The sequence below is a fragment of the Hipposideros armiger genome, unplaced genomic scaffold, assembly GCF_001890085.2.
Source record: "Hipposideros armiger isolate ML-2016 unplaced genomic scaffold, ASM189008v1 scaffold_14, whole genome shotgun sequence".
Taxonomy (NCBI): Eukaryota; Metazoa; Chordata; class Mammalia; order Chiroptera; family Hipposideridae; genus Hipposideros; species Hipposideros armiger.
This window is the reverse complement of record NW_017731364.1, coordinates 1,294,887-1,312,363: the sequence shown is the minus strand read 5'-3', so window position 1 is coordinate 1,312,363 and position 17,477 is coordinate 1,294,887. Positions and strand designations below refer to the sequence as shown.

Below are 17,477 nucleotides of genomic sequence, written 5' to 3'. Positions count from 1 at the left end.
GTTACGGGAATGCCCCAGTGTTTTTTGTTTTTAGTTGGTCTTGTTTCTGCTGAAGGACACTGACTTACCCCACTCGCAGCCTCCAACTTGGCAGAATTTTGGTGTCATGTAGGATGTGTGGTTTATTTAGTTTGCCATATATTCAAGATTTATGTTGTGTGGTTAAGTTCCATAAAAATTTACCGTTTGTAGTTGTAAGAAAACTTTGCTGTAAGGTAGAGGTTATGTTTGGATTGATATTACAGTGTTCAAAGATCCACCAAGGCATCTAAACCGTTTCTGATGTCTTAAGTATTTTGACGGTCATAGACATTACTCCTGAAGTTTCCAGACTCTTAGTGTGTAGGGACGAGTAGTAAGCTTAAAGTAATGAAATGGGATTCCCTGGTAAACACCCTCTGAGAGCACTGAAACGTGTTCTGTTCTTAGTGGCCTCCCAGTCAGCAGCATCCTCTGGAATCTGAGGGCTTGATAGTGCTCATCACCTGTTCAGGAATTCAGGATTCATGTGGTTCATATGAGAGTTCAGCTTGGATTGGAGCTTGTTAAGCACCTGTCCTTTTGTTAGTATTCAGTTAGCTAGTTTTGGAACTTTGCCATATAACTCATCTGGTTATACCAGAAGTGACAAGATATCACTAATTTAAAAACACTTGTGGCTGAACTCAGATCATGTCGCTAGAATTGTCTTGGTATGCTCTTGTTAGTTTAGAAACTAAATCACTATGGACCTTAATTTAAGTTAGGCCATAAGAAAATTCTAGTTAAGTTTTTCATTATGAATTTATCTTTTGTTTCTCAATACGATTTTGGGGGTCACGTTAGTTTTTGGTGTGTAGTACAGTGCATCTCATTGCGAGAGCACATATTTATGTCAATTCTGGTGCAAGCTGAAATGATGGGATAATCTGAGATAGTTTGCATAAGAAAAAAAATTTGTTCAGTTAACTTACCTGACACACACATAGAAAGACCAAAAATAACTTTAAAACTAGACAATATCCTGTTACTCCAGAAAATCTTTTAAAAAGTGTTCAAATTTTCTGGGTTGTTTCTTATTTGTAAGATGATAGGACTGGATTTGATGATTTTTAAAGTTCCATTCAGCTATAAAAATCTTGGCTTTAATGATTTTTATTAGATGTATGAGAAGTGTGTAGACTGTGTAACCTCTAGATTTTTATAGATTCACAGCATCATAGAATTTCTAGACCTGAAATGGCTTCAGAGATCATCTTATTTACTCCTCTTTTGCAGAAGAAGAAATTGAGGACCAAGGAGGTTTTGCATTTCAAGGTTGCAAAATTGTTTGTTGCAGAACTGAAACTATTTTCTCCTGTTTACCGTTTCCCCCTGTATTTGTGGTACTTTTAACTCATATGAAATCTAGAAAATTGGTTGAAAATTGGATTGAAATTAAATATATTACTCATTTAAGTGGAAAACCCAAGTATTATTAATGAATATTTTAAATATCAAAATTCAAATTAATGGATGATTAATGATGTTAATTACTATGTTTTTAACGGTTTTAAAAAAAATGTGTGGACTTCGAAATTTATATACATATATAAGTAAATTAAAGGAGGGCCTTAATTTGTTTAAGTAATTAATTATTAAATACCTACTATGTGCCAGGCACTGTTCTACACAATGGGGATGTGTGTGTACATATATATACATACATACATATATATATATATATATACACATACATATATATATATATATATATATATATATATATGTATGTATGTATATATATCCCCCCACTGAAAGATAAAAATCCCTTCTCTGTTGAGGGTTACGTTTTAGTAGGGAGAGACAAATAATAAACACAGTGTATCTTTTTCTTCCTTACTATGTTAGAAGGTGTTAAGTTCTATGTAAGAAAAGCAGTGTTAGGGAGGGGAATTGGAAGTGCTGGGGCACAGTGGAGGTGGGGTTGCAAAATGGTGTCTGTGCCACTGATGAGGTGAGTTTTGAGTAGACTAGGAGATGGAGTAAGTCACGCAGAAATGTGGGAAGACATTTTGGGGAATACTGAGACCAGTTTGGCTGGAGCAGTTTGTATGGGGGAGATGTTGGGCATTGGAGCAGATAAGGTCTGAGTGATGAGGAGTGGAGATGGGCCAGGGTGGGCATTGTAAGGATATTGGGTTTTTATTCCAAAAGAAATGGGAAACCACTGAAGGATTCTGAGTAACATGATCTTGTTTCTGCTGTGCCATAGTGTCCTATTACAATATTATAATTTGTAAAGCAGTTTTTAAAGACAACAAAACCCATATTATAATTTCTTTACCATGCAGCTTCTATGTACAGTTTTGAATTCTGTTTAACATAACTGTCCAATATTCAATAAAAACTAGTTGACCATTGAGTTTTCCTACTTCACAAAACAGCACAATAAAATCTTTCATAGATTGCTTTTGAATATAGTCTAGTAGTTTGTATGTGGTTTAATGGCTATATGTAGAAAACTGCGCCTTTGAGGAGAAAGGACATCAACATTTATCGAGAACATACTGCTATTCAGACAGTTTACCACTGTTATTTTATTTAATCTCCACTCCAGTGTGTGAGATAGATACTGCTACCTCCTTTTAACATAAAGTAATGAAATGGAATTCCCTGTTAACACCTTCTGAGAGCACTGAAATGTGTTCTGTTCTTAGTGGCCTCCCAGTCAGCAGCATCCTCTGGAATCCAAGTTCTTGACAGTGCTCATCACCTGTTCAGGAATTCAGGATTCATGTGGTTCCTGGAAATGGAGGGTTAGCAGTTCTAAATGATTTGACCAAGGTAAAGAGCTAGTATGTGGCAGAGCGTGGATTAGAAGCATTGTCTCTGCTTATACACTTTATCTTCTACCCCTCATCTTTAAAACAAAAACAAAAACAAAAAAAAACAAAAAAAACCCCAGCAAGCACCCTTTCAGTATATGTGTGGAATTTTCAATTAGTTTCACTCTCGTTTCTTCCCTATATTGAATAATTGTTTCCATTTATAATCAAATGATCTGATTTAAACATTTAAGTAATTGAAAAATGAAAACTTTTGGTACAGATAGTAAAAAGGTTGAAAGTAAAATTAGCTCATTGTGGTGGTGGTGGTTTTAAGTTTTAAAACAGCTGAGCTCACATGAGTCAAGTGGCTATTTTGATTATGGCCTCACAGGTTGGGTCAAGCATAATGAAAATCTGTGAGAAAGCCCCCTTTTAAGTTTCAGTATGTGTTGTGATAGTATTAGCCATGACATTTGATGAAGAGAAATAGTTCCAAACAGGATACAGTTGCTTTGTGGACACAAACAAGCTCTTGAATAACCTGCTGACTATCTAGTTTACCTAGTCACTTTAGGTGTGTATACCCCTCATCACCTAAGAAAAAGCAAAAACAGAAGGGAAAAAAGTGTCACTAAAGCATCTTTCATCACTTTGTTGAACTCATATGATTAGTACCTCATCACTGAGAGTGATTAGGCTGCTTTTTTGCTTTGGAGAATTATTAAGAGTTTTCTAAAGAATTCTATTGCATTACGCTTTTGAATCCCTCAACACTGAACAGTGTTCAGCAGCAGAGAAAAGTTGACATACAAGGCCCATTCCTTTATGTTAGGATATTTTCATTTCATTTAACATTTAGAGTGCTTATTTATTATTCATAGGATTCTGATATTTCTGGATATAGGATTTGAGTAGATACTAAATCTTAGAATTAGAAGATTTTATTTTTCAAGGATCATTCTATGAAACAAATCTCACATGACTGTTAATGCTAGTCATTATTATAAGTTCTTTAACTATGGAACTTAAAAATCTCATTTAATTCTTTCTTTGTTTTTTGTTTTGTTTTTTGCCTTAGTAATCTTTGTTAATTTGAGGTTTCTTTAGAAAAGATATATATGGAGAGGAGAAGCAAATTTAAATTAGCTCCCTTGACTGCTGCTTATTAGAAGTTCAAGCAATAAGTTTAGGAAAATCGATTGAAATATGATGGCTAATAAAGTATTTTAAGGAGGTTATTTCTATCCTATTATCGTAGACAATTAGGAACTAGTAAAAACAACATTTTAATAGTCAAAACAGTCTTCTCTAAACCAAAATCAAAATATTTATCCCATTTATATTAGTAGTCATCTTTTGAATAATAAGTCAAAGGGTGGGGAGAAGAAAAATCCTTTAAAAATCCATTAACAGAATACTCTTTAAAACCTGTGGGGAAAGTCCTTTAAAAACATACAAAGCCAGTTTGGATTTTACAAGTACACTTTCTGAAACATTTTTTTGGGGTGAATTGCCATTATATAAAACATCATTGGGTAAAATAATTACACAGTGTAGTAGATTATTCCGCATTTGACTTGGTAGTAGTAGTACAGTGCTTTTTAAAGAAGAGTTCATTCTGTCATTCGGAGTGCTGGAAGTTTACAGATGAATAAGTAAAGAGCCACAGGCCTACCCATAAGTCATTATTCTAAACTGCAGATTGTAATCTAAAAGAATAGAGAAGGTTTTGTTTTGTTTTGCTTAATATTTGAAATTGTACACATTTACTTACATTTTATGGCCATAACCTGTACATGTATTTGTATTTTCTCTGGGTTCCAAAGTCTTCTAATTAGGAAAGGAAACCCTGACCTTCAGTGCCCTCTAATTGCCACTTCTGTACATTTAAAAATATAGATTGTGGCCATCTTTTTAAAAAGACTAACAGGACTACAAACTTATTTTTCTTCCTGTTGAATTACTTATGTTAAAAATAACCTATTCCCTCTTCTCTCCCTCCCAAAAATCTCTAAAGGGAAGTTTCCTTCCCTAAATTAGTCTTTTTAGTTAAGTCTTCGGGGAATATGTAATGGGCAATTTTTAGTCAGAATGCAGATTGTTTACATTTGAAAGGTGAAAGGTCAGTTGATTACTTATTTAACTTTTCCATATAAATATATGAAGAAATATTGCTCACAATTTACCTCCTCACCCCAGTGCACACATAATTAGTCAGTGGTTGCACTTTTGCCCGTTTTTTCCTCTTTCACTTGATGACAATGTAGAAAAAATATAAAGACCATGCCCTGAAGTTAGGCACCAGGGTTTCATTCCTGGCTCTGCTACTTTTGGGGCAAGTCTGTCTTTAGATAAATTGAGCTCTGAGGCTTGGTTTCCTCATTGGTAAAACGGAATCAATGATAATCACCTTGCAGAATTGTTAGTAATTAAATACTTAGCACATAGTTGGCACAATAGGAGCTCAAATAAATGTTAGCTGCTTGTTTTCTGATTATGGTTATTATTATTCTTTCTTTACCGTTTACATGAAACTAACTGTTTTCCTCTGGAGTATTCTTTGCTTCATGAACTTGTAAGGAGCACTTGCTATGTGCTAGTTACAGTTCTAAGAGTTTAACCTGAATTAATTCATGTAACCTTCACACCCTGTTTACAGATGAAGAAATTGAAGCATACAGAGATTAATTTTCCCAAAGTCATACAGCAATTTTGAGGCACAAGTAGGATTAAAATCCTGTCTAGTTTGAGAGACTGCACTCTTCACTAATCATATACTGCCTCTCTGTGCAAGTAGAAGAGGATTTCTAGGTATTCCTATTAAATTATTAGCATGGCTTTCTTGCAGAACTTTGCTCTCTAGGTGAAAGCCTTCTCTAGAAGCAGGTAGTTTCGGTAGTTGAATTGATTTTTGCTGCACTTTTGACTTCAGACCTATAATTTATGGGAAGGCCTTTTATAGATGAGTGGTTTGGGAATTGGTCATATTTGACTTTATCTACTGAATACTATGTATCATATATGGAAACTATGATTTCCTGGATTTAAACTAGCTCTTCTGAGTTTCAGATGAAGTTAAACTGTTAATCCTATGGTAAACACACGAGAATCAACATACAGAGCTTTTAGTGAGAATTATGGGTGACCATTATAGTGTTTTGATTTTTAAAACATTGCCTTTTGTAAGCTATATTCATCAACTCCTGAGATAATTAGAAAATTAACTGATTTAAAAATATAAAGGCTTTGGTGTCCTAGAGTTCAGACAATTTGAAACTTAAGGGTGAGAAGATAATTCAGAATATTAGAAATAATAAAATGGATCTTAATTTTTTGCTTTTAAAGATATCACTTATCCATTAAAATTATTTCTATTTTGAAATTGTTAGGACTTAGTTAACTAGAAAACCATTTTCCATGTTTATTGTTTTTCTTGAGGGAAAAATATGAGGAATTTCTGAACTTTATGGTTATTATAATTTTTACTAGATAGCCTCTCTGAGTCCCTATTCTTCAATCACAATAGATTTTGTAAGTTCAGTGGTAAAATATACTCAACTACTTATGTGATGCTTGGCTACATTCAAAGTATTTGTCTGATTTTTCCCCCCCAGCTAGATAAGCTGTTATTTTAAATATGATTCTTAAAAAATTGCAAACATGTGCTAGATTTAAGTATTAAGTAACATATATTGATAACCAGATTTTTCATTTTGGAAAAATGAGCAAGCAAGTACTTTTTACTCTCCAGATTATGGCAGTATTTCTAACTTTGGTAATCTTTGGTACAAATGTAATTAGCTTTCTATTACACGGGACAGCATTTCTCTCCTCTTCTCCCTCTCTTCCTCTCTCCTCCCCCTTCTCCCTCCCCATTTTTTGCTAAAATCAGAAACAATCAGAATATGCATATATTCTGTATTTTATACATTTTACATTCTTACAATATTGAATTTCCTTGAAAATTTGATGATATCTGGATAGTTTTCACATTTGAGTACTACAGATTGTATTGCCTAATTTTATTTAGTGACTACTGTAATTCCTTTTACGTAGGTCTTAAGTAAATGGCATATCCTACTTTGAGTGCTGAATCATTGTAGCTGTCACATATTTTTGCTCTTGGGAAGATCCCCACTGGGTTTGTAGTAGAAATACAGAAAATGCATCTTTTTTTTCCCCCCACTTCCGTTTTTATCCATCCTCTCATCTTCTATAAAATAATTCTTTGCTGGCTAGATACCCTTTTTCTCTTCCTTAAGTTGATAGAAATTTAAACCTTTGGTGCCATACTCTCAAAACACCTTGCCTGGTGCCACTGTGTGGCCTGGGGAAAAGGGGTGGGGGTGTTACAGCTCTGCTAAATCGTCTTGGGAAAAGGGCAGTTCTGTGTAATCCACTCTAGCTTTGCTCTAGGACAGCCTTTGAGACCACAGAGTTGAGTGCATGCTCCCTAGTAGGAAACAGGTGTTAAGATTTATTCTAGGCACAGAGAATGGACAGAGAAATGATGAGAGTATATGATAAGTACAAGAAGGGGAGGGTACTTAAACCAGACTTTGCAGGAATGGGATTGCTTATTATTACTTGGCCTACCAGGAACTATTACTATCAGTTTTCTGCCAGGTATCACTTATTAGCTTTTATAGTATTGGAAATGGGTAGCTGCAGCCTTTTGTTTTGAAAATAAATTGATATTGCCCATATACTGGAATTTTAAACTATTTAAAATTTTATATTTTCATTACACAGACATTATTTATTACATACTTTTTTTCAAATAAGATGTGACATGGAATTAAATATTCACTTGTATAATTTTGTTACTAGTTTGCGTAGGTAAGATGATTTTTTATCTTTGTTCCCCCAATTTTCTAATATCTTGCTCTCTGATAGGAAGTCAATAGAATGAACAGCGCGTTTTGGCTTGCAGAATTGACTTTTCCTTCCTCTTGTCAACAAAAGTGATTCAAGTTTCAGGGAACAGTGCACTGGATTTAATACTGTATGATAAAGCCCCAAATAATCCTAATTGTTTTGCTGCCTCTAACAGCAGTTAGGAGAATGGGAAAAAGTTACAAAAAAGAAGTTATATCAGGTTTAATTAAAAAGGAATTTTCAGGATGTGGCCTGTTGATTCTAGGTTACTGTCTAACACTTTGTACAACAATATAGATTGGTCACTGATGGTCACAGTGACCCTCTGCTACTTCCCTGTCTTTCAAAGAAGGATTGAAACATGTGTCAGTATACTATATCTCTGAAAGGAGAAAGGTATACTAATTTAAAAAATAGTTTTCAATAACAAGTTGAAATCAGAGTAGTTTCCGTTCAGTTAAAGAGTGTATTACAATAAGACAGTTATCTTCCTTGGGGTTTGATTTCACTGTGGGTTTATTGTAATTGAATAATAAGTCTTGAGGAGATATTTTCAAAAGGCAAGAATCCCAGACATTTGAGAGATGTGTAATGGGATATAAGTTATCTGGTGTCCAGAGATGGTAGTGAAGTAACAAGAGGTTAGTGAATTTATACTTTCTCACTTTAAATGTAGAACGGAGGTTGAGATTTTAATCTAACCCTAAGCAATAGCATATTTACAGAGATAGAAGAATATGGTTGAAAGGTCCCATTCTAGCAATATGAAAAATGCATAAACATTTTTCATATTCCTGGAGATGGGGTTGTTTTTCATACTTGATTTTGTGTAGTCATATTTTTTTACTCTGTGATAGGTGGAAATATTTATCTTTGGTAGTCTTTTTCCTGAAAATCTCAAAGGCTTATAAATATGTACAGCAAACAGTATGGTTTATGGAAAGATTACTAATACTTGGATTCATGAGACCTTTCTGTTGTTCCATTTCTACTAATAATAACCTGGGTGATTTTTGAACAAATTCCTTAACCTTCTGGGTCTGTTTTCTCATCTGTGCAGTCCGAGTCGAGGTTTAGGCCAGATCAAAGATGCTTTGGTTTCCAGATGTGTTGCTTATACCACAGGCCTCTGTATCTGTTAATGTGTGTCCTATAAACATGCTTCACCCCCCCCCCCCCATCATTTGCAGTAGTTCAGAAAGAACCCAAGTATTTTGCCGAGAAATGGTGTTAGGACTTGTGAGGGAGAAAATAATAGTGGGGAGGCTGACATTCCACAGGAGACTGGCTTGGGTGGGAGGGGAGGGAGAACGTGGTCCTCGGTACTGGAAGAGAGTGCAGGGTCTAACTGCCCTGCTTCAGTTTACTTAGGGTTCAGATCAGATGAGAACACAAGGCCAGTGAGGAGAGGCTATTCTAGTGAGAAGCTGTTTGGAGAGAGCCTTTGGTAGGCTCAGGCTTAGGGAAAGAGGTGATCCTTTCAGGGATAAAAAGGGAGAATCCTATAAAAATTACCTTGGTTGGAAGGATGAGGAGTGCTTGTTCATATTTTAGGGCTTCTGATTTGAGTGAAAATGTGAGGAGATTTTAGTGGTAATTACTTTGGTTCCTGAACACCACTTGGAGAAATGGAGGGTGCACATACCCTTGCTTTCTCACATTTGGTAAAAGTAGCAAGGAAACAAGGGAGGTGAGGTTAGGAGAACTGTATCCTCCATCCTTTATAGTGAATTGTAGGACTGCAACAGTCACCTGTTAATCTCATTGTTACCCAGGATCGATGGACTGTTCTGGCTGGCTAGATAAAGTCACCTCCTTCCCCACCACCTCTTGTGCGTTCCTTTAGAACTTTGTGCTTGGTCAAGGTTTTGAGAGTGGCTGTACTTCCCTCCTGGAGCCTTTGTACAGTGCTCTCATTTCTTCTTTTAGAAGAAGTGCAGGGTGATTGAACTTCCTTTGCCTCTGTCCTAGTTTCTTTTCCAAAATGATATCATATTTTGTGTTTTCGATTTTTTAAAAAAATTGTCATTGTCATTAATAGTAGATAAAAAATAAGTCAAACTAAAATGGTTTAATATTTTATGAGGAACAAGTATTGCTGAGAATGATTAGTTAGGCATATAGAAATACTTAGTCTTCTGTGATTTTACGTAGTGTTTCAGTTTATTTTCTGGTCTCAATAGAACAAGTTGAAATCATCGCAGAAGGATAAAGTTCGTCAGTTTATGATCTTCACACAATCTAGTGAAAAAACAGCAGTAAGTTGTCTGTCTCAAAATGACTGGAAGTTAGATGTTGCAACAGACAATTTTTTCCAAAATCCTGAACTTTATATACGAGAGAGTGTAAAAGGATCATTGGACAGGAAGAAGTTAGAACAACTGTACAATAGATACAAAGGTGAGTGTTTGCTTGTGATTTTAAATATTTTGAACTAAGTTTTCCAAAGTGATTTGCTGCTTGTGAGAAATAATCTATACATAGAACATAAATTGGGTGGATATGTTTACAGAGCTCTGTAGATCTTAGAATTACTTCAAGAGATCTGGAGGGAAATTATTTTCCTCTTTTCACTAAAATTTCTTCTTAGCCTCCTCATTTTCTCCCCGATTATCCCCCCATTTTTTTCCTCCCCCATGATCCAGTTTGAGAATGGGGGCTGGGGTTTTTTTTCTCTCTTTTTCACAGAACTCAGCTGAACTGATTTTAAGAAAACCTGCATAATAATTTTAATTAATAACCTTTAAAGAATGTAAAGTAGTATATACTTTAAACATTTTAAACAATACATAATAGATGAATAAAGAAAAAGTCAATAGTTTCTCCATCTTTTCCTCATTTATTCTCTTGAGGGAACCAATATTTAATAGCCTGGTATGGATTCTTCCATGTCTTTTATGTTTATGTAGAAACATGTATACGGAGTATCAAAATTTTTCCAAAAATGGGATGTTTAATGCATATTCCCCAAAGTAAAAAAAGTCACATTTTTTATTCCTAGAGATGTTAGCAAATCACATGTGACAGAAGTGTCTGAGTGCCTTTCTCCTTGTATTTGTCATTAAAGCTTTTGCTCTCTGATAAGTAAATATTGATAGTTGGTTTTTTCTTTAGTTTGAATAACATATTTATATTGTTGAGATTAGGATCAATTGCAGAGCTTATGGTTTTTCTGATACTCTCAAGAAGTGATTGCTGTGGTAAAATAAACTATAAGAAAAAAAATTTCTGTATATAATACTGGTAATTTAGAATGCCTACTTAAAATATGGATATGTTCAGTAAAAATTCTTTATCTCTCTATAGGAATGTCTGATTTTCTGAATGTTTATGACTATGGCACATTTTTTACATGAATAAATGCGACTTGAAAATCAAGTGCCTGTCTGTATATATAATATATTCTCCTGTTTGTCTTAAGAATGCTATTTTGGGGGCAGAGTGGTTTTGAATATTATAGGGGGAAAATATCTGTTAGCATAATATTGCTTCGTGTCTTTGGTCTATTGAGATCACTTTTTTTTAATGGAACATAAAGCGTTACCGTTTTTAGTTTTAGAAATAGCATGATAAAGTATGGTGCTAATTTAATATTGCATTGTTATTTTTAAAGATCCTCAAGATGAAAATAAAATTGGAATAGATGGTATACAGCAGTTCTGTGATGACCTGGCCCTCGACCCAGCCAGCATTAATGTGTTGATCATTGCGTGGAAGTTCAGAGCAGCAACGCAGTGCGAGTTCTCCAAACAGGAGTTCATGGAGGGCATGACAGAACTAGGGTGAGTGTGTCATTACCAGAGGAACTTAGGCGCATTGCTATGAGAATGACTGTGGAACTGAATCATGTTATGAATTTTTAGGTGTGCATTTATAAACTTACCAGCCCATAAACGTTGATATAAATGGTTTAATATGCTAATTCCTTCCATGTTATCCAGTTTTCTGGGTTTGTCAAGTTATCTGTATAGTTAGTACAGCCTATTCCATTTGCATTGTACTTTATCATTTGTTTCTAATGAAGGTTCTTCAATATTAAAATAAATTACTGTGTTCTAATATTTAACATGAATAAGCAAAATGAGCAAGTTTTACATTATGTCCTAATGTGATGCTGCAAATTCTGAATTTATAAACAAACTCCTAGACTTTAAAATCTTGGAAGATATAATCACTTTTGGTTCAGTTTATACCTTGGCAGCTGATTAGGTAAATGTCTTCGGATAAATAGACTGACAAGTCATGGGTAGAGGTTTTACCTGTGGCCTCCAGTTGTCTGCAAGTAATGAGGCTGCAAAAGTATTCAGTCTGTGGATAGGTAACAGGCTGCCCTTTGTTTTTAGTGGGTAACTATTGAATAATAATAGCTAACATTTGTTGAACATTTATTTCAGGAACTATGCTAAGTAAGTACTTCACCTACCAGTTCATAATAACTTTGTGTGAGAAGTAGTGTTTATATTCCCATTTTAGAGATGAGGAAACTGAGGTAAAGAGAAACTAGAGGTAGGTAGTAGTATTGAGCCAGGATTTGAACCCAGGCATTCTGATCTTGAGCCTGAGGGACATTGCAACCAATCAGGGTCCACGCAAGACACAAAAACATATCAGTAATTTATTCAAATTAGGGTATATTTAAAAATTTGTTTTGTGTGAAAGGGGTAAAAGAAAGCTCTAAAGTGTAAAAGGTGGCAGTTGCAAGAAGCTGCCTTTACCCCTGGAGCTGAGGGAAGTGAGCAAAGAAGGAACCTAGAAACGTAAGAGATCCCTGCAAGCTGAGGTTCTACCTCAGAGCAGAGGGTGTGGCTCCCGCAGAGCACAGGGCCTGTGATGCCTGCCGCACCTGCCACTCTGATGAAGAAGAAACTCGGATGAAGAAGAAACTGGCTAGACACCACTGCTGCAGAGCCATGCAAGTTGCCACCGTTGCTGAACACTGCTGGGACCTTCCACCACACTGAAACCCTTGCTCTCTGCAGAAAATAAACTGGGATAAGAGAAGTTCCTTCTTCCTCTTTCAGCCTTTCATTGCCCTCTGTTGGTAGAACCTAACAGTGAGCCAGCGGGCAAGAAAAATGAAGTCTCATAATTTGTAGTCCACTACAAATAGTCACAATGTAGTGCAAAGGATGGGTAGGATTAAAGCTGGAGAAGCAATAAATTAATAATTGGCCTAGACACTGTGTTCTACAGCCAAAGTCAGCCCTGTCCTGAACTTGCTGGAATTGTCTATGCTGCGATAGTTTTCAATAGAACTCACTTTTTTTTCATTTGAAATTGAATTCATTTAAAATGTAATGAACTTCCAAATCAAAATTTTAATTTACAAACTAATGATCTGGGAGATGTTACAAAGAACACAGAAGGAAAATAAAAAGCAAAAATAATCAGAAGAAAAATGGAATGATTGGTTTTGTGGAATCTCAGAAATAGAATATTCCTATCTCTAGGCTACTATGTGGAAAGTAAGACTTCATCCTTGGGCCCTATTAACCCCTTGGAAGTTGAATGCTTTGCGAAATATAGAAAAAACTTAATATTGAAATGAGATAGCTTCAGTTGGAAATGGTAGGGGGCTCAGCTAATATTTATTATACTTTGTATATAACGAAGTAAGTTTTCAGGAGAAGTGCCTCCTCACCTAAGCAGGAAACTGTTCAGTTTGCAAGCTACACATGTGGTTTGTTACCATGTTAAGGAGTACCTACTACAGTCTAAACTGGTAATTGTTATGTTGGTTACTATACATTCTCATCTGTCCACTGCAGCCGCTTTCTACAACTCAGATGTGTTAATAGCCCAGTAAATTATGTAATTAAAAGTAATAGCCCAGTTCTTTTAAAAGTAGTAATTATTTCTAACATTTAATCACTCCAGACCTTTCTTCCTCCAGCCAACGCCATACTTGTTTATGTAATGTAAAAAGATGAAATACAGCTATCTGATTTTTAAAAAGAAGTACTATGAAATAAATATAAGCTGTCATAGGAATAAGTTAAGTCCTTAATTTATAGTCAAAAAGTTTATCTTTTATAAACTTAATTTTACAATGTAGATGTGACAGCATAGAAAAACTAAAGGCCCAGATACCCAAGATGGAACAAGAATTGAAAGAACCAGGACGATTTAAGGATTTTTACCAGTTTACTTTTAATTTTGCAAAGAATCCAGGACAAAAAGGATTAGGTAAGAATTTTTAAAAATTATATTTGGCATTTCAGATATATTCAAATACATTGACAGTGTCACTTTTGTTTTATAATAAAAAGTTATATGTTTTAAGCATAAAGTCATCATGAAAATACCAATTACTGAAAAACAGTGAGAAACAGTGAACTTCTGCTTATTCAAAAATACTGTGCACATTCAATAATAGGGTTGGTTACCCTGGATACCATATGTGAACCTCTGATTTTTTTTTTTAAGACCTACAACACAGAAAATACATAGATGTTAAAATTCCCCTGACATAACGTATATACTTTCGTTTGTTTGTTTATTTTCCAGAGGATATTGTAGGATTTTAGGATCATAAGTTATTTCACTATGGATCTGTAGAAATAGCATTGTAAGATTTCTGAGTCCGAGAATGCCAGATAAATCTACGCTTTCTGGTTGTGATTTATTTGGAAACTATAAAAAAGAATAAAAAAGATGATTATCATTCATAATCTTATCCAGAAATAACCACTGTTAACAGTTTAGGTCAGTCAATTTATACTGCATTCAATATCCATACATTTGCCTTGGGGATGACTAGGGGAATGTAACTAAAAGCTACGGTGTAATTTACAGTTTACCCAGAAAGACTGGACAGTAGGAGATAATACAAAATAATAAATGTGTGTGAGGGTTTTAGATAAAAGTAGAAATGAGTAAAAGGCAGGAATGGTTGGAAAATGCTTTCTGGGCAAGATGTGAACTGAAGGGTTTGCTTTGGCTGGGCAAGGGAAGATAAAAGGTGTTCCAATGAGCGGATAGTTATGAATAAAGGCGAGAAATAAGTTTGGCTTCTTAGCGGAAGCTAGAAAATGTTGAGTTGATTTTAGTGGGAATGCTTGTTTGGAGATTAAATTAGTGAGACACATTAAGGCTCAGTAACCACAGGCTTCTTTTAAAAACAGGACAGAAAAGTTTAAATTGGAATTTGTGGGCAGTGGGGACACACTGAAGATTTTGATGATAGCAGTAACTTCCATTTAATGTGAGTTTTCAGTATGCCTGGCAGTATGTTAAGTACTCTACATACACTGCTGCATTTAATTTTTAACAAACATGAGTTATATTCTTTCATAATCCATAATAATAGAGTGCTAGCTATTTTTAATCCTTATTTTGCAGATGAGGAAACTGAGGTACAAGAAGGTTAAATAACTTATCCAGTGATGGAAGTGAGTTTCTTTTTTATATTGAAGACATAGTAGTTGGAGGGGCTCATAGGGGCCCCTTGTACTACTAATCTTTCTTCATATTTTAGGTGAGAGGGGAAAAACATTGAGAAAGGATTATCTGAATAGGGTTTAGTCCAAGGAACTAACCAAAAACTAGTGAGGAGAAGGGATGGATGTCCAGCATTTGTTTTGGAGAAGTGGCCCAAAGAGTGACTAAATATGAAATTGATTAAAGATTTACAAAATATCTGTAAAGCAAAATTCTAAATAATGAAGCCTCCTTTCCAACTGCTTCTTCAGTTTAGGTTGGATTCTATTCTTAAAAGAAAATTCCTCATTTTGTAAGCAAAATAGGCTGGGATACTTAGGGTTGATTTCTCTATCTTCTGTCTGTGGCTACCAGTTAACTGGGCTACTTTTTCTAGTTTGCTTTTTCCTTCCCACAAACACAAGCCGATTAAAATCTTTGATTAACATGTATATCCTAAAATAATTATTTTTGTTGTTTTTAGAAATATAGCACAATATTTTTGTAAGAGTAAACAAAATGTTGTGAATATCAATATGATTTAAAGGGGCTGAACCTATTTCTTAGTTATATCTTTACACCTTACTAGAACACAAAATAAGTGATATTCTTCAGCTGATATGTAGTTTTGATTCCAAATCTTAGTTTTTATTATCTGGTGAAAATAAAGCAAAATTAAATTTTTATAGATGTTGCATGTATTAATATGGTAAATTGGAATTACAGGAAAAATTGAGAAAAAGATTATGCAGAAGAATTAGATGTAAAAATTATGTTATTTATCTAATAAGCATTGAGCTTAAGAAAAATGTAATATTGTTTATTGGGTCTAGTGTTTTTGTTTTGTAAGATGAAAAGAGTTCTGAAGATGAGTTGCACATTGTTCTGTGAATGTATCTAACACGCTTGGACTCTACACTTAAAAATGGTTAAGATAAGTTTAAAAAAATTTTTTAAAGATTTTTACTAAAATATAGCTAACATACAATATTATATTAGGTTCAGGTGTACACCATAGTTATTCAACATTTATATACCTAAAGAAGTGATCACCATAAGTCCAGCAACCATGTGATACTGTACGATGCTAGCACTATATTACTGACTATATTCCCTATGCTGTACATTACATCCCCATGACTTACTTGTTTTTTTGCCTGGAAATCTGAACCTTTTAAATCCCCTTCACCTTCCCCTCCTTTTTTAATTTTTCAATTACAGTTGACACTCAATATTATTATATATTAATTTCAGGTCTACAGCATATGGTTAGACATTTATATAATTTAAGAAGTGATCCCCCTGACTAGTACCCACCTGGCACTATACATAGTTATTACCATATCATTGACTATATGCCCTGTGCTTTACTTCCGCATGACTATTTTATAACTATCAGTTTGTACTTCTTAATCCCTTCTTCACCTTTTTCACACTGCCCACCAACCGACCTCCCATCTGTCACCCTGATTAAAACCTAGTACCCATTAAGATGATAAATTTTATGTGTATTTAACCACAACTTTAAAATTGTTTAAAAAAAACCCCCAAATCGTAGAATGTACAACACAGAGTGAGCCCTAATGCAAAATATGGACATTAGTTAATAATATGAGGTGTGATCAAACAATATGGTGAATGCTTAAATAAAAAAAATTTATTACAGTAAAAGACACATTGCCATTACTGCCCCTCAGAATACTCCTCCTCACTTCGAACTCATCCCATCGCTCTTGCCACTTTCTGAAGCAGTTCTGGAAATCCTCTTTGTGAATGTCTTTAGTTACACTGTCATGGTTGCTTCGATGTTTTGAATTATTTTGTCTTTGGGGAAGAGCCAGAAGTCTCACCATGCCAGATCCAGTGAATAAGGTGGATGAGGACACACCGTGATGTTTTTATTTGACAGAAATTGCCATATACCATAAGCAATGTGTGACATGGAGCTCGGTCATGATGGAGGATGATTTACAGCACACTTTAAAAGACACCATCTCTCAGTCTGTCAGGTATAGCCCATACCTGACAGACTGCACTGAACAAGTTAGAACTTGTCACACACTGTTACTAAGGTTCGATGCGCCCCTTCCTGTATTGAAGATTCCTGTCTTTCCATTGTATGGCACTGGGCAGTAGCATTCACCATATTTTGTGATCACTATGGAAAGCCTCCATGTCACACATCGGTTTTAGTATGGCGATTTCTGTCAAAACATTAAGGTCTGTCCCTATCCACCTTATTCACTGGATCTGGCACCAGGCGACTTCTGGCTCTTTCCCAAAGTCAGAATGATTCAGGACATCGAGGCAGCCGTGACAGCGCAACTAAAGACACTCACGAAAGAGGACTTCCAGAACTGCTTCAGAAAGTGGCAAGAATGATGGGATAAG

At 35.0% G+C, this 17,477-nt stretch overlaps 1 protein-coding gene across 3 annotated transcripts in view; it reads left to right on the top strand.

Annotated features, from left to right (window-relative positions):
• Positions 1-17,477, top strand: part of DCUN1D1 (defective in cullin neddylation 1 domain containing 1) — a 32,048-nt gene that overhangs the window by 1,148 nt on the left and 13,423 nt on the right. For all 3 annotated transcript variants that reach the window (XM_019668214.1, XM_019668201.1, XM_019668209.1), the window contains exons 2-4: positions 9,851-10,067; positions 11,281-11,449; positions 13,723-13,853. In XM_019668214.1, the coding sequence (XP_019523759.1) occupies positions 9,893-10,067; positions 11,281-11,449; positions 13,723-13,853 (475 nt within the window). In that variant the 5' untranslated portion in view covers positions 9,851-9,892. The remainder of the gene's footprint in view (positions 1-9,850; positions 10,068-11,280; positions 11,450-13,722; positions 13,854-17,477) is intronic.